At 40.8% G+C, this 20970-nt stretch overlaps 3 protein-coding genes across 4 annotated transcripts in view; 2 read left to right on the forward strand and 1 right to left on the reverse strand.

The window, feature by feature from the left end:
* kremen1 (kringle containing transmembrane protein 1) overlaps positions 1–3915 on the forward strand; it is a 78804-nt gene extending 74889 nt beyond the window's left edge. Inside the window, exon 9 of the mRNA XM_069683143.1 lies at positions 1021–3915. Within this exon, the coding sequence (XP_069539244.1) occupies positions 1021–1180 (160 nt within the window). The 3' untranslated portion in view covers positions 1181–3915. The remainder of the gene's footprint in view (positions 1–1020) is intronic.
* A 5294-nt stretch (positions 3916–9209) lies between these two features.
* Positions 9210–16472, forward strand: coq5 (coenzyme Q5, methyltransferase). Its single transcript, XM_069683519.1, has 7 exons — positions 9210–9411; positions 12015–12164; positions 12257–12481; positions 12971–13077; positions 14169–14257; positions 15345–15456; positions 15629–16472. Exons 1-7 carry the CDS (start codon positions 9210–9212, stop codon positions 15728–15730), a joined length of 987 nt encoding a protein of 328 aa, XP_069539620.1. The 3' UTR covers positions 15731–16472.
* Positions 16473–16668: 196 nt separating this feature from the next.
* The window catches only part of znrf3 (zinc and ring finger 3), a 74203-nt gene continuing 69901 nt past the window's right edge, over positions 16669–20970 (reverse strand). For both annotated transcript variants that reach the window (XM_069683518.1, XM_069683517.1), the window contains exons 7-8: positions 20500–20602; positions 16669–20367 (exon numbers count right to left, since the gene is read on the reverse strand). In XM_069683518.1, coding sequence (XP_069539619.1) covers positions 18617–20367; positions 20500–20602 — 1854 coding nt within the window. In that variant the 3' untranslated portion in view covers positions 16669–18616. The remainder of the gene's footprint in view (positions 20368–20499; positions 20603–20970) is intronic.

The raw sequence follows: 20970 nt of genomic DNA on the forward strand, positions 1-20970 counted from the left end.
TTTAAAGAGGCAGTTTTTTTCTTATTATATATTATATAATTATGTTTATTCTATATTGTAGGGCTTTACCTTTTAGGCCAAACAGCACTATATTAAATTATATTTTAATATGATTACAGTGAAATCATCTAAAAACAAAGCACAATCACTTTTATCAAGTTTGGTAAAGCTGTTGAATTTCTGTGAATCAAACTAAATATTCACTATTACCATCAGCAGAGCCATAATTTCATATCAGGTAAAAGATAACAAACTAACAAACAACATTTAGCTTCCCAATTCACCAAATACGTCACGCTAGGGCTTGGAAGCTCAAATGCTGCTATAATGTCGTACTGCTCTGTTGTAAGTCACGAGAGGAATCTGATGAATAATAATCATTTTATTGTTTCCCGATTGATCAGCAACAGAAAAGACAATGAAGCACATCTATCATAACATCTGATGACCCATTAGCTACCGATGGACAACAGCTAGCGTTAGCATTTCACCAATTCATAGCTTATATGCCTGTATTATAGTATTACACCGTTCCTCTCCAATGGTTAAGAGAGCTAGGACAATAACAATAGACTAGCTGTCGTCTAACGATGGCATTCATTTATTTCCTCGCTAATATTACCGTTTACATAATTTGATTCTGAGCGTACGCTAATGTAAGCTAATCGTAGCCAATGGGTTAGCAAATACGTTCTTATACCTTGAAATATGGCTCAATGCCCCTCTGGGTTTTCTCTTTTTATTATCTATCAGTTGCTTATCATTTGTGAAGTGGTATGATGATTTTGATTTACCAGATAGATACATGATGACAGCATTTCAGCTTCCCACCCTGAGCCTGTGCGGCCGCTGTGTGAATATGTTCAGCTGTTATAAGTTTGTGTTTCTTGTAATCCAAGCATGAAATGAATGGATACACTTTTATAAGACACCTTTCTAAATCATCTCATCTCTCCTTTTCTACTCATTTCTTACTTTCTTCTTCCCTGCTCTTTCCTTCCTTCCCACTTTCGCTCCCAGGTCCCCGAACATCCCAACTGTCAGCGGTTCAGACAGCTGCAGCCAGAGCACGGCATCTTCTGAGCCTTGGATCATCCTGTACCGACCCTCCACCATTTCCCTCTTCAAGAAGAAGCTAAAGAACCACCACGGCGACCTCAGCCCCCTGGTGGGCAACTAGCGCCACTGCTGTGCTCCATCGTAAACCAAATGCTACCGCCACCCACAACTTCTCTGTACAAGGGCCGTTGGATGCCAGGCCCTCAGACAATGAAACTCTATGAGGTGCTAAGCTAACAAGCCAACAACTGAGTGGCTAATGACAACTGACTGAGTGACTGCTACTAAATGGCCCATGGGCCAAAGTGGCTGCACCCTCCCATACTGCTCTGCAACAAAGAGGAGGGGGACACGCAGGGCTGTCAGAGACCTCAGTGTGGGAGAGGAGAGCGAAGGATTAGATGGAGGAAGATCTGCAGCTCTGCACAGATTCAAGGACGCTTTTAACATTCAGGAAGCTTCTTTGCTTCAGCGAGGCTCCATGTCCATCACCCACAGATGTCCCTTACAATCAACATACCTCCAGAAAACCCTTCCAGACTGCAGGCTCACCAGTGAAAACACACCACAGCCGGGTGCAGATAACAGCTGACTTCACTGTCTGTGTTTAAGGTTATGAAACACACAGGTTTGCTTCTTTCTGGTGCTTCACAGTCACTGGAAACCAAATCTTTATCAGTATCAAGGAAAATAATTTTTTGGTACACATATTACAAACACACTTTTCAAACTGCCTCATATGGACAAAGAACACTTGCAGCCAAAAAACAGATTCCACCCATCCAAAGAGTTGTGTATTTATTTGTCTTTTTGATCCCATATGCAAAGTTTCTTTTTGTTGTGCTTCACGTGACAGCTCCCTTTGTAGGCAGAGGGCAACAACAGGACGTTCAAACGTCACATGATGGTAGATATCACAGCACTTTGGGGATGATTCACTCGACGTAAAATAAAAAGAGATCAGAGATAAAAGAGAGCACTCTCGCCCACTCGTTCACTCAGCGCGCATGTGGATTTGGGTGGAGGGAAGGAGTAGCGTCGTTCACTCGAGGGGTTGGGTGGTGCAGTTTGCAGACAAACTGCCATTTAGGGAGGCTTGGGAAGATCTGAGGGCTTTTTCTGCTCGCTTGTGGGAGGGAGTCTTTCCGGTTTGATGGTGTTCAAGTGCCTTAAGGATCTCCTCTTCGCTTGTCTCAGATTCCTCACATCTGTTTCTTTCACGAAGCAGACGGGGGTCCCTCACAAGAGTCTGCACTTCTTTAGACTCAGAGTGGATGTTAAGAGATTCAGTCCAGAAAATAGGATTTCTACCACTGAAATGTAACGTAAAAAATGATGTACAGTGATGGAAAGCATTTTTTTTAAACATAATACACTCAACTGAACACCTCTCCAGACTGGATCTTTTACATTTTTGTTACAGGGTGGACTTTAGATGATTTTTTGTTCCAAAGAGAACACATAGCTTTTTGGATAGACCTCTTCACGTAGTGACGGACATAAAGAAAAGTGTGTTTTTTGTTTCTGTGTGTGCTCTTATGTGTGGTCTTGGACATTTACTGAACATATTGTTCACATTAAGTTGTCTTTTGATTACAAGGGAGGGGTGAATATTGTATATTATGTAATTCAATGTCGCAATGATGATATTTATGTCCTGTCTTTCATTTTGTGTCTCGGTTAGGCATTCGAGAGATCCGTCAAAGTGCTTTCGTCAGCTTTTCGTCAAAGTGGAAGGCTGTTTTTTTTCCCCCTCCTAAGACAGCAATAAATCGCCTAATTCAATGAGACGCTGCGGACCTGGAAGCTTTAACTTGTCACCTTGATTTCAGGCCAAAAGGTTGAGCGCAAACAATAAACCCAGACAGAAATATAACCCAAAGAAATCAGGGGAGCCATGCTCAACCTGACAGCAGGTTTGCAGCTGTGATGGTTTTTCTGTGCATTGCTGTGGCATCTAAACGACTTGTGAAAGGTCAAACTCTCCTAGTCCACCATTGGCAAAGTAATTGGCCCAACCTGTGATGGGACTGGGTGTTAGCGGGGAAAAAGACTCCCAATAAATAACAGAATAGATTAACGTCAATGCACTTAAATATACTTCTACTTACAAGTACAGTACTTACTGACTTTTGCCTTCACTTTCAGTCAAATGAAAAAATGTTAAACGTACTTTCTGCAGCAATCTGAGCACTTGAGACAAAAGTTTATATTTAACACATGATGCAGCGTCACGGTGACATCAAGACAAAAGGTTTAACGTTTAGCAAGAATAAGTCCGAATTTGACGTCCATAAAAATGATTAAATTTCTTTCCAATTCGGACGTTTGTAAAAATGTGACTCAGTGCTATATTCTGCCCGGCTGCTCAACTGTAACTCATGTTAATTATTGCAAGAGCACATGCCCCTGGGTCTGTGATGTTCAGAGCAGACCATGCGTAGAGAGAGAGGGGGGGAGATGGGAGAGCCTGGATGTTGGAGCGATGGCAAATTAATGTGCTTCCAAATCAAACACAAGCTAACGAAATCTGACAGTTAAAATCTAACAAGGGCATGTTTGTTTGGATAGCCTGGTGAATTATGCAAACTCCCATTTTCTGTCCCGTCCTGCAGTCAATCGGAAAATTTCACGCCGTCTCCCGAGCTGTGGAAACAGTCTTTCCCCCGAACTGTAGCTGATGAAGCGCTCGATGACATGAATGCAACACCTGAAGCCCCCGTGGGAAATGATCTGGAGGAGTCGAATCATTGGGGGTTTTTTCATGAAATTGTAAATAGCAAAAATAGTGAATTGTTTAATTTATACAGTAAATTATTGTTATTTTGTATGTGAATGGGATATAATCTATCTTTTGTATAAGTGAAGTACCTTTGTAGTTTTATTTAATGTGTCCTGGTTGCAAAATAAACACTGTATGCATGTTTCTTAAGCTGCTGTTGTGCTTGTTCTTGTGTTTTATTCCTTCTGCTTTATAAAACTCCACAATCGCACACAATATTACGTACCCGAGTGCCTGAGAAGCATATGGGCCATAAAACCACAAAACCCAGATCAAGCTAATCCTGTATACTTTCCCATCTGAAACCATTTCATGTGAAAGAGTAGAGTCAGCCTTTGGTGTTGGTATGGTGGGACATCTGCACCCCTTCCCCCTTTTTTTTCTTCTTCTTTGGAGCTAAATACTTATCAGATATGTGAAATGACTCCCAGACTGTTTGGAGATGCACACACACGGAGCGAGGATTTAGAGTGCCATGTGTAACCTATTGGTTCCCCTCCGGGATGAGGTCAAGCATGCAACCTGCACATTTTAGGGGGAAACAGCAGGAGCTCGGATTTACAACTGGAGCACCGTGAAAACAAACAAACATGGAAGGACGTGTAACAAGCTGGAACAGTTGGGATGTTTACAATGATGATTTCTTAATTTATAAAAGGTGTTTCTTTCATCTCATGCTCACTCTGAGTCTGTTTACAGGCTGTTCTTTTTTCATTTCTGTGAAACTCTGAAGCGGCGTGTGCTCGCTATTTGTTGGCAAGACAGCTGGATCTCCATGGAGAAGCAAAATAATCCTCTCAAATGTTTGCGAGCGCTTCATAAACACACTCAAACAGATGTGCATTTGCTATAATGAGGTTTACTGGTACTACTTTACAATAACACTAACCTTATAAAGGATTCATAAATGTTTTTTAATAAGTTCTATGTCATATATATGTCGGGCGGCTGTGGCTCGGAGGTAGAGTCAGTCAGTCGTCTTTCAATCGAAAGGTTGTTGATTCGATCCCCAGCTCCATCAGTCTACAAGTGTCCTTGGGCAAGACACTGAACCCCAAATAGCTCCCGGTCACATAGCCATCTGTGTGATGACTGACTGACAGTTGGACACTTTACATAACAGCCTCTGCTATCAGTGTGTGACTGTGTGTGGATTGGTGAATGTGACATGTAGTGTAAAAAAATTTGAGTGGTTGCAAGACTAGAAAAGTGCTTTATAAATAGAGCTACCATTTACTAATAAACTATAACAAACTGATTGTAACAGTTTTTATTCATCAATGCAGGCAGCAACTATTGGCCTGGTTACTGCTTACTGCTAAATAATCTTACTGATGAGTCACTGCCATGACTAATGGGCCAAAGAGAGCATTGTTGTAAAGCTTTAAACACAATATATATATTTCATTTCATTTCAAACCTTTATTTAAGCCTTGAAAATCATTGAGGTTTCCCTCATTTGCAATATGTTCCTCAGATGCAGGCCTGCTCTCCATGCCTCACTCTCCCCTCTGAACTGTTTGGGACCGAGCCTTCAGTGTTGCTGCCCCCACCCTCTGGAGCTCTCTGCCTGCAGAGATCCGCAACGCCGCCACCCTGGACTTCATCAAAAACCCTCAAAATGCATCTGTTCACCGCGGCCTTTGAACTATAATTCAGCACTTTCCCTGTTTTCAGCGCTAATTTGTTTTTATTGTTTGTTTTTTTTACCTCTTTCTGTTTGCTTGTTTTGTTCTGTTGTCTGTTCATTATTTACTGTGTAAAGCGGCCTTGGGTCCCATGAAAGGCGCTATATAAGTCTAAGTTATTATTATTATTATTATTATTATTAATAACCAAAAACACGTAAACCCTAACTCTAACCCTCTCACATCTGGAATGCTGTCCTTAATAAAATGCTAACCTTAATAAGAAAATAAGATACTGCTGTCCTTAATAAGATACTAACCATCATAAAGCATCACAATATCCACTTTAATATCCACTGTGCAAAACAACTTACCAGCATATGTCATATCAGCACAGGCATGCTGTTAGCATATTGAAAATATCAAGCTAAACAATGTTGCCAAAAGCTTAATGCAGGAATCTGGGAAGTTGATTTATTAGATATGTCATAACTTAGTCTGCAGAATGAAACTTTTGAACATGTTTATAATTATATATCTGATATAATATTAAGATTTTATGGTTTAACGTTACAGGTACTGTAATTCTAACTCTCAACTTAAACATCAGATAAGCTGAGAGTGGTTAAAAGTTAGTAACCTGTTAACAAATATCAAAAGGAACAAATGACATTCACTGTTCACTGTTGCAGCTTTTACCCGATGTGTTGCAACAGCTTAGAGAGTCCCACATGTATCAACTGTATCATGGCTGTGTGGACTGAGAACACGTGGTAGAGTTTGGGTAACGTTCAATGAGCAAGAATATTGTAATATCCAAGTAACACTGTAACATTGTAGCGTTTAATTTCTGATTTGACATAAAATATTTGCTCTTATTACATAACCTGTACCTCATGTTTTACAATCACAATTTACATTTCTTTTCTAATCTGATATCAATCTAATATTAAATGATGGAGGACTGTCAGTTTATCTGTCCTTTCTATAGTCGCTCCAGATCACAGGGAAGACATTTGTCTGCGTGTCACAGGTGCTGCTGTGCAGAGGAGGCAGAGTATTCATAAAACACAACAGGATCACTGCAGCCAGCCTCAATTTACTGGCCTTTACTGCATGTCTACCACTGAGATACTAGAGGCTGTGCGAGGCAATAACACGCACAGGATGATCTGCCAACATCAACATCACTTCAGTACCAAGGAGAGTGAACATTAAGATCTGACTTTATGTACACACAAGTTTTTTTTTACTCTGTTACATCAACAACAAAAAATACCATCCTCACATTCACAAAAATAAACTAGTTATAACAGAGAAATGTGTTTTTTGTTAACTGACCAAGCTTCTACCCCAAGTTAATGAATTATTTATCCAACTCCAAAATAAATCATCCTTCAGTTTCATGCTAACCGTCAAATGAATCTGAAAAATCTGAAGGAAGACCAAACAACAAATCTGCAAAAATAAGTCTCTCTTTGCACCAGTTTTATTTTGCAAACTAAATTTAATGATAAAATAAAGTTAATTTGATACATCTTTCACTTGATTTTTTTTAGAAGTTGCTTAAAAAGACAAAATCACCAGCTCCACCTAAACAGCAAAACACTGAATTTGTGTGTGAAAGGGTGAAAGTGACATGTAGTATAAAAAGGCCTTGAGTGAAAGGCAGTCCATTTATCATATTTACCTTACAGAGTATAGAAGTTACTGTTGTTCAAAAAAGCAGATCTATTTCTTTTCTGAGAAATACACAAAACACAACATTGTATTGTACATGATCCTCTTACTCCCTCTGCTGGTGATATAACGTTAAAGCATATTTCTTCAAAAGTACACCAATAATGGGGTTTTTTCTCAGTGAGAAAATATTTATCAGCCAAAAACATCCAGATGCATCGTTAAAATGTTTAATGACTGCTTTAATTAAAAACATTATTGATAACGAATTCTGATATTTTGTAGCTGAGGTTTTGTGTTGCCTTCTTCAAAAGTTCCCAGTATGATATCAAATCTTTGTGGCCTTCTAAACACCCTCCCATTGACACCAGTGTTTTTCCTCTCACTAGCAATTGTGCAGCTGTAACATTAAGCCTTAACTAGACTTGGAGCCTTATCATCACTCCCCTGGGTCCCTGTGAAAAAGCCTTGGCCTGCAGACCCCCCTCCAGTCAACCTTCCCATAGCAGAGAATGAGAGAGCGACGTAAACCGATGCCTCTGAACCCAAGTCAACCAGTAATCGAGGCAACAATGGGACAATGCATGGCAGTGTCTGGTTACTGTCAGAATGAGAAAGTGAGAAGAATGGAAGACAATACCTGCCACTTTCTGCACTCAGTGTACTGAAGTCAGGTGGATTAGAGGAGAGGAACAGTTAGAAAAAAAGAAGCTGGTCTCTCTTGAAGGATCTGAGAAAGTTTTGTGTGAACAAGGTTTACTGGCTGTGCAGGAACTTGTCTGATTTGATCCGCCTCACTCTGCAATATTGCCCGTGACCCTGGTGCAATTAAGGCGCTCTCATGCCCTTCAGTGTTTTTAAGTGCATGCATTGGCCTGTTTAATGCTGCAGATTTTCCCTCTATTATTGTAGAGTTATGCTGCTGAACACTGTTAATACACACTACCTTTTCACCTCTGCCCTCAGGACAAATGACTAAAGTGCTGAAAATAATTAAGTCAAATATTTAGATAATTATTTTATCATTTAATTCATTTACCATGCAAAAATGTTCAGCTTCTGCAATGTGAGGATTTGCAGCTTTTCACTTTGTAATCATAGTACTGTAGCTAAGATGGAAGAACTGGTTGGAAATAATGTGTACAGTTTTTGTGTCCTTCAGTATAAGATAAGAGAAGACAAGATAAGATAAAATAACATAAGATAAGATGAGATTGAACTTTATTAATTTGGAAGGAAATTATAGTGCCAGACAGCTCCAAAAATATGGAATAAGAATCGGGGTTTATTGCCAAGTAGGTTTACACATACAAGGAATTTGTTTTGGTGATTTTGGTATTTTACAAATAACAGAAATACAAAAAACAAGTCAAATATCTGTGAAAATATAAAATATAAAGTGTATGGGTTAATGCAGAAGAGACAGTGCCTAAAAGAAAAACAATATCTACATTGACACACCACATTGCCCCCAAATGCATGTTTTTTCCCCCTTCTAAATGGCTGTTAATTGTGATGTAATAAAATTGTTTATTTCTTTGGGGAAATGTGATTTTTTTCACCATTATTTGATCATTATTTATGTTCACAGCATGTTTATCAATTGAAAAAATGAATCGTAGGTTGACTGATTAATGAAAATATTTACAATTGCAGATCAATAGTTTGTTACATTATATAGCTACCATTAAATTGTATTCAATTGGCTATTAATAACACAGTTAAAACATCAAAAACATGCTGTAAGTCCTATTACTTTTATCATAAATGTAAGAGTTAATTCATCACTTAGGTTTATTTTATTTTATATAGTTTTGCATGCATGCAAGTATAGTTAAAATAATGAAGTTTATAGAATTCAAAATACCTAGATACAAAGCGATTTATTATATCAATAGATTTTTGTTTGTAGAAAAAAACAAAAAAACAAACAACAAAATAACTAACAGGCCTCCTTCAAAACACTGTATAAATTAAAAAAACGAAAAAAAACAAAAACAAAACGCTACTGTCGCCTGTTAGTGACGTCAGACTGTCGCACAGTTGTATAATTAGGCAACATGGCCGCGTCCATGAGACTCCTGTTCCGGAGGGTGATCCGTCTTTCTCATAGAAATATTAACGTAACCGCTGCTGGAGTTTCGCGTGGGTCAGGTTGCTGTTGGGGACCGTCGACCTGTCGTTGTTTTAGCGATGCAGCCGGAGATAGCAGTACACATTTTGGTTTCGAAACGGTGCCAGAGACAGAGAAGGCAAAGAGAGGTGAGCTAACGGACAGCAGAGCTATTCTCAGAGGCGTCCTGTTCAATGAGCTCTTGCATAGCAAGCTTAATTTTAAATCTTATAAACGTTCTCTGCCTCTTGGTTAACAAATACAACTTATTGTCCCTAAAGTAGCGGTGTTTGGAGTTATCTATGCACGCCCAATTTCAAACATGAAGGCAGTGTGAATTTAATGTTTTAAATCTTATTGTACCCGCAGTGTTGTTTTCATAGGTAAGCGAAAAAGGTTTTTAACGTTACAGAAAACATGGCGTGTGCAATATATTACAATATTGTAGCGTCCTGGCAGGTGGGTGTGTAGGACAGCCGCTGGGATTTGTGGGACAATACGGGCCTGAGTTTAATGTAGCTGAATATTCCTGCATTGTTATTGAGTTGTCCTGTTAAAATTATGTGTTCTGCTAGTGTTGTATACTTGGCATGCAGTTATTACTGTTATTTCCTTGTGGAGGGGTTTTTACCACGAGTGTGCTTGGGTGCACAGGCAGTCATATGGGAATGGAGATTACAGGTTGTTTGGATTTAGTAACCCTCCTGGGGTCCGTTTCACAAAGTAGGTTCTACAAACTCTGAGTCTAACCCTGAACTCTGAGTTTATCTACTCTGAGATAGGAAACTCTGAGTTTTCGGTTCCAGAACAGCTGATCTGAGTTAGTTCAACCAACTCTGAGTAGGTTCAGCCAGAGTTAAGTGCGTGCACGCTGACTGTAAAAAGCCAGTATTAATGGAGCCCCGATACCACGATTCACCATGGCAACGGTACACAAAAAGAGGTCCTCCTACGTCACACCAGTGGAGCTCGAAATCCTCATGCAGACGTTCAGCGAATACGAGCATGTTTTTAGAAAAATAAAGTAACACGGCTGCAGCTGCAAAAGAGAGAGAAGCGGCGTTGGAAGAAACTGCTGCTCGAGTAAATTTGCAAGTTTGAACTGGTCTATTTATTTAATACTTAATCACGACCGGAAGCTAAAATTTATATTAATTTAGGAGCAATCCAGCGGGAGAAAAACACATACATGGAAGCAGTTAAAAATAAAATACCAGAACATCATTCAAAGGTGCGGCTCAGGCAGAACAGGCTCATGGCTGGACCTCACTTCAATAAGATTTTCAATATCAAACTAATGAAATATCATTCAGTGGCTGTTTCAATGTGCATTAGCTTTATTCCATGATGCTGACTTCACATACATTATAATTCATGTTGATTAAACTGAATTGTGTTAGTTAAAAAAAAAAAAATCCAATAACTTCTTAAACGTCTTATTTGAGTGCTCTTGGCAGTGGTGGTGGAAAATCTAAAAATGATTACTTTGACACAGATTTGTCTTTTGATTTTTTTTATCATAAATATAAAAGACTTTTGCAAAGCAGTCAGAGCAGCACAGAGACGCAACATTTCTTCTTTTAAAATTTGTAACCGCTCAAACACGCGTGAGACGGGCTGAATGAATGAGGAAGTCGAATGAGGGTTTTATATTCTAGAGGTGGGAGACGGAACGAAACTCAGAGTTTCCTGAAGAAAACCTGCTCCGACCAGGTTAGGTTCATAGAGTCTGTTACTACGGTAACTGACCGAGAGCTTAAGTTACCTCTCTCTGTGAAACAGGCTAGAGTTACCCCTCTTTCTCTGGTTTGAGTTATCTCCCTTTTTGAAACGGAAAACTCAGAGTTTCCCTCATTTCAGGGTTAACAGACTCAGAGTTTTCAATAAACCTGCTCTGTGAAACGGACCCCTGAACGGCTAATGAAGTGCCATTCAAAACCTCACAGCTGTTCCGCTGTGTTAGTCAATACCTCGCCACCGCTGCTCGCTACAATATAATATTCAACATTATCTGTATTATTATGAGACAGATCTTCTAGGAACTTGTAGTGATATCTGTTCTTTATTGTTGTGTGTGTTGGTGTAAGCAATGTGAAGCATTTGATTACAGATATGACTGTAAAACAATGTGTTAGGAAAACGCACTGTATGCCCTTTACATGTACATACACATAGCATAGACAATACCTCTATTTACAAATCAAAATGTTACTTTGTTTGATCTTGATTTTATCAAAGGCAATTTCAGGCAGCCCTTTATTCCATTATAGGAAATAAATATACTTCTACTTTTTTTAAATTGATTGCTTTTTAAAAGTAAGCAGTGTAAATAAAGGTTTACAACTCAGATTATGCATGCAAAAACATGAAGAGAATTCGCTATTTTCTGTGATTATTTTGGATCAAGAGGGGATAATAACCCTATTACTTCTGCGATTGATTCGTGACCTCAATTTCCGAGTAGGCGACAGAGAGACGTCGCAGTTAAGGTAACGCATCTCAAGGCTATTTACAAATATCAAGTTCAAATGTAAGTTAATGTTCAAATGAAAAAAAAAATCATTAATATTAGTGCATAATTGAAAATGTCACATCTAATATTAAAGAATCTTTGTAGTTAAAATGTTAAGCGTATAGGCGCTTAAAAACCGTATTGCAACAGGACATCTGAGACTCTAAATATGTTTGAATAACGTGCACATATCAATCTTAAACAGCCCCTTTGAGATACATGCTCTCTCTTTGCTTTCAGTGTATAAGGTGTTTGAGAATGTGGCACAGAAGTATGACGTAATGAACGATGCTATGAGTCTGGGGATTCATCGAGTGTGGAAAGACATGCTGCTGCACGTCATGCACCCGCAACCTGGGGTACAACTCCTGGATGTAGCAGGAGGAACAGGTAAAGCAGTTTGTGTTCACCTCAGCAAAACATCAAACAGAAACCTTCGACATGTGTAACAATTGTTTTGTCTGTGACAATTTACCCTGCAGGTGACATTGCCTTCCGGTTCCTGGAATACGTACGTTCTCAGCAGGAGCGGCAGAAGCGACGGGCATCCCGGTCCATGCAGACACCATCATGGCAGGACATTTCCAACAACTACTCCACTGAGGACGTGGTCGAGTCGCAGGAATCCCGGGCTGTGGTCTGTGACATCAACAAGGAGATGTTGAAAGTGGGCAAGCAGAAAGCCGACAGCTTGGGGGTCAGCGCTGGTGAGTTTTTCACTGTAAATCTACATCCAGAAATCTGCTCCCTGGCTCCAGAGGTTTAGCATTTTGTCAGTAAAATTGGCAAAGTAAGTCATGAAAAAAGTCTTGTTTTGGTTTGGGTATTTAAACTAGTTGGCATATTGTGACCAATATTGAAAACAGATTGTCATAAATACAGAAAGGAGCCTTTTTGTGATGTGCTTAAATTTGTGCAGATGTCAAAGTTCCAAACATTCAAATCACCCTCCTGAGTACGAAACACTTGGACTGGAAGTGGAGATATAAAACAATTTTAAGTGTCTAAGATTTCTTTAACCATGTGTGACCTGTAAATTCTCTTTCAATGAAGTAGAGGCCTAAGTTTTGGTCCTGAAGTATGACTTCAGGCTTAGTTTCTCCTCAGCTGTGGGGCTTAGTTCAGGCAAAAAGTTTCTGAGATAACTTGTGCAACCGGCTCTGAGCCTCTGTGGTGTGTGTGTTGATGTATGTCAGGTCTGTCGTGGGTGGTGGGGGATGCTGAGGAGCTGCCCTTTGATGACGACCAGTTTGATATTTATACCATCGCCTTTGGCATCCGAAACGTCACACATATAGACCAGGTAAGAGACCTGACCATTAATACAGCTAACACACAATCATACAACAGTTAGCTCCGACCAAGTCATCTGATTGGACAAGAGGCCTTCCATGAGTGATGATATAGAGAACATCACTGGGACTTTTCACTCTGTGTATCACTCCGCCTCAGCCAGGTGTTCTGAATACTGTTAATTAACATCACAGCAGACCGTGTATGTTAACATTGATCAGGCTGGTTCCTCTGAATCACACATCGGACTCTTATTTCACTGGTTGATGATAAATTAAATCAAACAGGTAAATGTACATGATAAGAAACAGCTGATCTGTGTTAACATGTAGACACAGAGTACAGGAGAATGTTTGGGTTGCTTGGCAACAAAAGTCCAGTTTCAGTTAAGAACAAGTTGAGTTGGGGGAGCGAAAAATAATCTGTTGTTGAGTGTTACTGTTTACTACTGTTTGCCGCTTGTATAACTGTTGTATGAAAGCAATGTCACACTTGAGGTCGTGATGTTGTACTGAATATTATCACGGCGTGATGATATGCATTACATCACTCCCTCTTGTGTGACACTGCTTAAATGATCTTATACAGACTGTTGAAACTACAGCCACAGTGATATCAGCCTGTTTGTGGAACAGGGTTAACAGCCAGCATGTCAGTTTTTAAGACCCTGAGCAGATACCTGCTTCATAGACAACAGAACAAAAACCTTTATTTATGTGACCTTTTGTCAAACTGATTACACATTTCTTTCATTGCATATTGTTACTGTGTAAAAATAGTTTGATGCAAAACACTTAAATCACCATTTTATCCTTGTTGATGACACAAACAGCACTCTACTTCACTTTCTAATGGAGGTGGCAAATTTAAAAAGTATGTAAAAAAAAAAATAATAATAATCTGTATGCAAGATGTTGATTCACAAGCTTTAAATACTTGTGCTTCACAGGTTACAGTTTACATTACACTAATGTAACTTTTCCATCTCCTGCCCATGCATTAAGAATATTCGCATTTCAACTTTTTTAGGCCAATAATTGATTTCTTTTAGAGTTGCAACCACTGATTATTTGACTGTCTGCATGATTTCTTTGTCCTCAGGCACTGCAGGAGGCGCTGCGGGTCCTGAAGCCTGGTGGCAGGTTCATGTGCCTAGAGTTCAGCAAAGTGACCAATCCTGTGTTGGCAAGGTGAGGCTCACAACTGATGATTTGGTGTGAATATGAATCAACCCTGAAAATCTCAGAGGGTCTCTGTAGATTCATCGCTGCCTTCACAAATCCAACAACACATTGGACTGCTGCAGCTTGTTGGTGCTCCTGCAGGTTGTCGTGTGCTGTAGAAGCCAGGGTAATGTGTGAGACGCTCGATAACAAACAGAAGAAATTGTTCTTTTGCAGTCGTACAGTCACTTTTGTAACTTTGTTAGATGTAATGAATGTTGCCTTTTTTGTGTTTTATCTCTGAAAAGTGGATAATTAACTTTTCCTAAAAGAAGAAGCTGCACAATTCAAATGCTCCTCTTCAAAAGAAATGATCAAAGATATTTATTTTAAGTTAATTTTGGGTCCTTCCCTAGTATGCACATGTGAGAAACTCAACCACATTTTGCTGTGTGTGGTTTTGAAGAACACTGCCCTCTTCTGGTTTTGAAACTCAAAGAAATTGAGATGACTGGTTGCAACTAAGATATTACTCTGTGGAGGACTCAACCCTAGTAGCAATCCTTCAATAAGAAAGGAACAAAAGATTTGAATATATGCTGCATTCATGAGCTCCACAAACGGTCCCATTTCCTCAGCTGGGAAGTACTTCTGAGTCTTAAGTTGTAATGTGAAAACTGCGTGTTGGAGTGCTAGTAGGTTTCTATTATTTCCGAGTTAGCTGATCTTGTGATTTTGTCCCTATCTTGTCTGGAAACATCCTCATATTTTGCTTTACCTGACTGGTTTTTGGGGTAGAGCTCTGTTGTTTCGACTTATGTGAATTTTTCTCATAAATCTGACACCACGTGACCCCCTGTAAAGGCCCGATGAGGCTTTTAGGTGACTGTCAAATTCCACATATGCCATAACTGCAACACCCAAAGAAACTACGGATAGAAAAATCCTGAGTGTAGTGTCTTTTAAAGGGGAAGTCTGTCATTTATAACTCTAAGATGTTTTCACATAGATCACTAAAGAGTTTGACTAAATGACAAAATAAGCCTTTATAGTGTAAGCACACCTCGACTTAGACGTAGAACTTAGACTTAAGTTGTCCGGTTCTATTTTTCAGGCTTTATGACGCATACAGTTTCCAGATGATCCCAGTTTTGGGAGAGGTGATTGCTGGAGACTGGAAGTCGTATCAGTATCTGGTAGAAAGCATCCGAAAGTTTCCAGACCAGGTGAGAAAAAAAGGATTCTTGCTACTTGTTTGTTACAATAAAATTCTCCTGTTTTATTGGCTTTTATTTTACGACTTTGAAAGGGGACAGAAAGAGTTTGAGTCTCTTTTATCTGATTTCATTATTTGGTACCAGTCTGACTGTCACTTCCTTTGCTCTCTTTCTTCTGCAGGAGGAGTTTAAAGGAATGATTGAGGACGCAGGTTTCTACTGTGTCCAGTACTACAACCTCACTGGAGGAGTTGTGGCTCTTCACTCTGGTTTCAAACTGTGAGATGAACTCCTGAAAACTATATGAGAGCAAGTATGCAGAAAGACTGACCTGAGTTTCAGGCTTTTTTGCCTGTATAAAAAACTGTATGCAGAGATCTCACACATGGATTTCTGAGCTCCTCTATGCAGATGTTACTGCATATTGACAAAGTCTGAGGTTAGTATATTTATTGACAGTTTTTTCTGTTTCAGTTTCCTGTCCTCTTTTTAGTCATGAAAACTGCTCTTAGCACCAATATAAGTGCACTGACTGGCACACTTTACATAAACGATCACTGGTATCAGTGTCGAGACAAATTGCAAGCAATGACTATATATAACGATGGATGACGTGTCTCCATCTGCTCCCATTGTACAAAACAGAAGCCAAAATACCCCTTGTGACGGGCGCTGCCATCTTGCAATGGTGATGTCACTTGGAGCCAGTCAGCAGGGGGCGCTAGAGAGGGTTTGGCTTCACTTCTAGGGAGCTGTCATGTCGTCCATCTTTATATACAGTCTATGCATGCAAGTGACACCTTTTGTCAGTTTTGAGTATTTTTTGTAACCTATGTTTTGGCAATGAAAATTAAAACTCTCGTAAGTTGATGTCACTATCTGAGTGGATTATTCTCAAAGCTACAGAAGGCTAACTAAGTAAAGATACAAGATTTATTACAACTACTGACTTCTAAAAAGGAGAAACCTCATTGTGGGAAGCAAGTAATCGAAAGAAGGACACCACAACATCAGCTACTTGAATAAAACTGTATATTTTACAGATCTTTGTACACTTTAATTACAAAACTGTATGGTACTAAAGTTTTAAAATCAGTTTTTTGGTCAGAGAAGATTTAATCGTCTTGTGTGCAATTACCATGTATATACAACGTCTCATGTTAGTGATTTTTCTCAAAATAAAAAGCAAACAAATAACTCAAACGTTCATACACTCTGAACATAAGACATGGCTTAAAGATAAATATATTAGTAAATAAATATTCAGAGAACATATTTCCATTTATGAAATGTGTTTGCTATACAGGTACAGAAATATACACAGATTGATTTCTAGCCTTTTTTAAACATTTGTAATGGTAATGACAGAAAATAATTATATTCTTAAAAAATTAAAAAATATTAATTTTTGTACACATTTTAATCTTCTTAAGTGCTAGAAACAATAACAAAAAATTAAATAGTGACTCAAGTACCCCAAAATGTTATATTTGCAGTAGGTACATATCTCTATGCAAAAGGCAAGATTAGATTCTCACTTGATTACAGCACTGGGTTAACTTATAAATAGGGTTATTTCAGAAAGTTTTCCTCTGTGTAGAGAATGTGTATATTTCATAGAAACAGTATAAAAACAGTCTGCAGGACAAACAGAAAGGCATGAATGACAAGCATTGATATCGCGAGTATGTGTTATGCATGGCACGATATGATTCAAACGGATACACTGTGGTATGTATAACTGCATCGTTTAAAAAAAAAAGTCACAGTACAATAAGGAACCCTTATGAAAAATGATTTCCAGCTACTTTCCTTTGGCCTTTTGATACATGCTAGAACCTTTTATAGATATTTAATAGAGCACGCCTCATTGAGGGAAATTGGATAAGTGACAGCAAAAAACACTTTTAAGGGCTTCCAAACAAGAGGTAGAGTGCTTCACTCTACTTATTCAGAAATCTACTGACCCCGAGACGCTGGCGCTTCAGTCTGGGGCCAGACCCGAAAGCGGTGCAGCATCTTTAGATATCGCTACAAATAGCTTAACCAGCGTAAGGCTTTCATGTTGCTGTGGCACACCTCGTACAAGTAGGCCACTACTGGACAGAAATGCAACGCATAAAACAAATTCTGTATTATATTGAATAGAGACCAGTGTCAGCCTTGCATTCACATTTCTATGCATTTTTCTGTAATATATAGCTTCTTCTCCTCAGAGAAACGTGCGGGTCACAGACACTTAGTGAGACCCATTTCCCTGCTTTTGAAAAATAAAAAAACAAAACAATCATGTCTTTCTGTTTTGGTATAGCTATGTCCGTACAGCCTATTTGAGTTGGTGGTTGAAGCTTTATAGGCAGTCAGTGTTCATGTGCGCACAAATACATGTAGATGCAGATGTATGTGAATTAAGAGTGATTCTTTTTGTTGTAGAGAAAAACCTCAGATTGCAAGATCTTGCAACAAGGATGGATTCTCGATATCTTCAGGGCCAGATTAGTTAACGGTCTGCAAAGATGTCAACACAAACCCACTTCCATACTTGTAGTATCACTTTTACCCCCTTTACACGTAGTATTTAACTGTGATCTGCTCTGTTTCGTATCCAGATAATGAGTCTGGATAAGCAATGATGCTAATTGCCTTTTAATTTACACCTGTATTTTTAATGAGCCCTCATTATCTTCATTTAGATCTGATCTCTTTCCTCCAGAGAAAACCTGGGGTCAGAGGTCAGAGCAGAATGGTAATCTAGGTACAGATGCCAGCTTGTTTTACAGATTACATTTACACCTTCATTACATCCAAACACAATGTGTTCGATTAATCCAGATGTGGGAGGTAGATCCGATTTCATTCTGATAACACATTTACACCTTGCCTTAACATGCGTTTTCCTTATCCAGATGCAGCTCACATTTATACCAGGTGTAAATGGGGTCTTTGTCTCAGTGATAGGGTAACATAGTTTGATGCTGAAACATTTGTGGCCACAGGAATGAACTTGATACACTGTATATCTAGAAATGAGAGGCCATTTCAGTAGAAATCCACACAATCTAAGATGATAACATTCAGCGCTCAGAGAGCAAGGTTAGAACAAGGCAGCTGAGGGTTTCAATGATTGACTGACTGATACGGTACCAAACACGTCCTTTTGAGTCCCTTCTCACACACCCATTCCTCCCTCGTTTGTCGAACTACTGCTTCCCAACACAGTGGGGCTTGCAGAGAGCTGAGGGTGGAACAAAGCCCGGGTCTCCTCCTCCTGAGGGAATGTCTGACCTCTAAACTGTCCTGAGGTGAAGAATCCCTCCCTGGGCTCATGTCGCTCCCCTGTCCGCGACTCTGCCTCCACTATGACACTGATGGGCAATAAACTGCTTCGGGTCTCTGCCCCTGTGCCCAATTCACAATCTGTGTCCTCAGGAATTATGGGTATTCTCTGGTTGAGTTCACAGCATCCCTGTACAGAGCAGGCCTCTGAGTCTGCGTGTGCATACTGCACATTAACAGCGTAGTCCTCCGTGTATCGCCCTGCTGAGGCCCTGTGGACCTTCATCTCTTTGTAGAAGCAGCAGGGCAGCCCTTCGTAGCTCACCTGCTCTGAGGAAGGGCACAAGTGCTCGGGAGCAAAGTAGTTCTTGGAGGATGAGCTCTGAAAGTCCATCCCTCTGTGAAAGCGTCCTGTGGCCAGAGGCCCAGCTTGGTCCGAGTCCTGCCCTTTGCACTCCAGATTGGGAGGAAGCACCTCGAAGCAGCAGCTACAGGCTGCAGCCCCGAGCTCCCCTGACTCCTCCTGTGCCCCCTTTCCCCTGTCCACTCCGGTGGCTTCTGAAGCCCCGGCTGAGGTAGTGCTAGTGTTGCTGTTCTCCCTGGGTTCCAGTGATGAGCGACTGCTGTAGTTTGGCTCCAAACTGCAGTTGGAGAGGTGGTCCCCCGAGTTATATCCCGAAGCTCCAGGAGGGAGCTGGAGGCAGTCGTGTCCCAAGGCAGCCGGGGAAGACGAGTCCTCAGACGGAACTGTGGTGCAAGCCGCAGCCCCCGCCTCCCCCGTGGAGCCCCGGCACGGACTCTTACTCCGGTAGATGTACGGGTCGTAGTCACTGCTCAGCGAGCTGCGGAAGGTGGAGCAGCTCCCGTACACCCCCTGGTTGCTGACCTCAGTACAGTCCAACATGGAGTCGCTGGAGGAACAGTGGCACTGACCCGAGCTGCTGCTGCTGCTGTCACTACCAGGGCAGTCAGCGAGGTAACCACTGCACACTGAGCGGTGGCCATGGTAGCAGCTCAGGCCTGAAGTGCTGCCGTTATCACCTATCCTTGAAGAAGAGGCAGGGGCCATGTGTACCACTGTGGGGTAGAGGAGCCCCTGCTGAAAGGCCCTACTGTGGTGGCCCTTGTGGGTAGCTCCTCCTCCACCAAGCTGTCCTGCCATAGCCGGCCCCTGCCCCCCCTCAGGCTGTTGAGGGAAAGTCAAGCCCTGAAAATAGTAGTGCTGGTACATTGTCTCGTACTGCGAGAAGCAGGCTGCTCGGGAAAAGTTGCGCCCGTGGAACTTGGGTCGCTTAAAAGCAGCGTGATGCGGCTGGGAGGGGTAGGCGGGGGGTCCGCGGTGCTCTAATCCGCAGTGGTGAGGGTTGAGTGAGTGGTCCAGGTGGAGGGTGGGGTGGTAGCTCCTGAGAAAGGCGGATGTTGATTGGGGTTGGTACAGTCCTTGAGGATCTGGGTGCTGGTCCACAGTGAGCACGGTGATGGGGTTGCCGTGGGGGTCCATGCTGGTTCTGGTTGGGTAGGCTGTCACCTGGCCGGCTCGGTGCACCCTGCCGGGGTAATGTACCGGCAGTACCACCCGCTGTCGGCCGTGGACTGGGTTGCCAGGGTCCATGCACGCTGGTCCTGGATTTCCCTTCTTTTGCTCTGTGAACGAAAATGACGTGACCTTTAGAGTCTCACACATGAAAAGAAACTTACAGGGCGACTCCATTCACAGGGAAACATTTTTCAGTGGCTATTTTTCCTTATTATCAAAGAGTTTGTGCAGCAACTCACCAATGATGTTGTGTCGACAGTGGGGACAGGTGTGATGCTGGAGCAGCCAAGGATCGACACACTTCTTATGAAATCTGTGAGCACAGGGGATAACGCGCAGCTCCTGGAAAAAAAAACACACACTAGTTAATAGTGAGAACACTACACTGACTGTTAATTCAACACTAGTTATTCAGTATATTTTTGTAGTACGGTAAGCCTACAGTACTCTGGGAAATGGTTCTGTTATTTTTCTTGCACCACCAATTAATTTACTAAAGACCGTTAATCACAATTACAGCATTAGCATCACATTATGTAAGGTAATAAGCGAATTGTATAAATTTAAATCAAGGCAACAAAAGACAAAATAACTAGGTTGTTGTTTAAATTATGTACACGACACTGTGACAGGGTTTTGTTTCTCAGAGGGTGAATAAATGTGCAGCTGAGAGCGACTCAATGCCCAGAGGGTGGCAGCAAAGTTAAACA

This window comes from Semicossyphus pulcher, unplaced genomic scaffold (genome assembly GCF_022749685.1).
Source record: "Semicossyphus pulcher isolate SPU_LCO1_2020_fin unplaced genomic scaffold, fSemPul1.0.p SCAF_6, whole genome shotgun sequence".
Classification (NCBI taxonomy): Eukaryota; Metazoa; Chordata; class Actinopteri; order Labriformes; family Labridae; genus Semicossyphus; species Semicossyphus pulcher.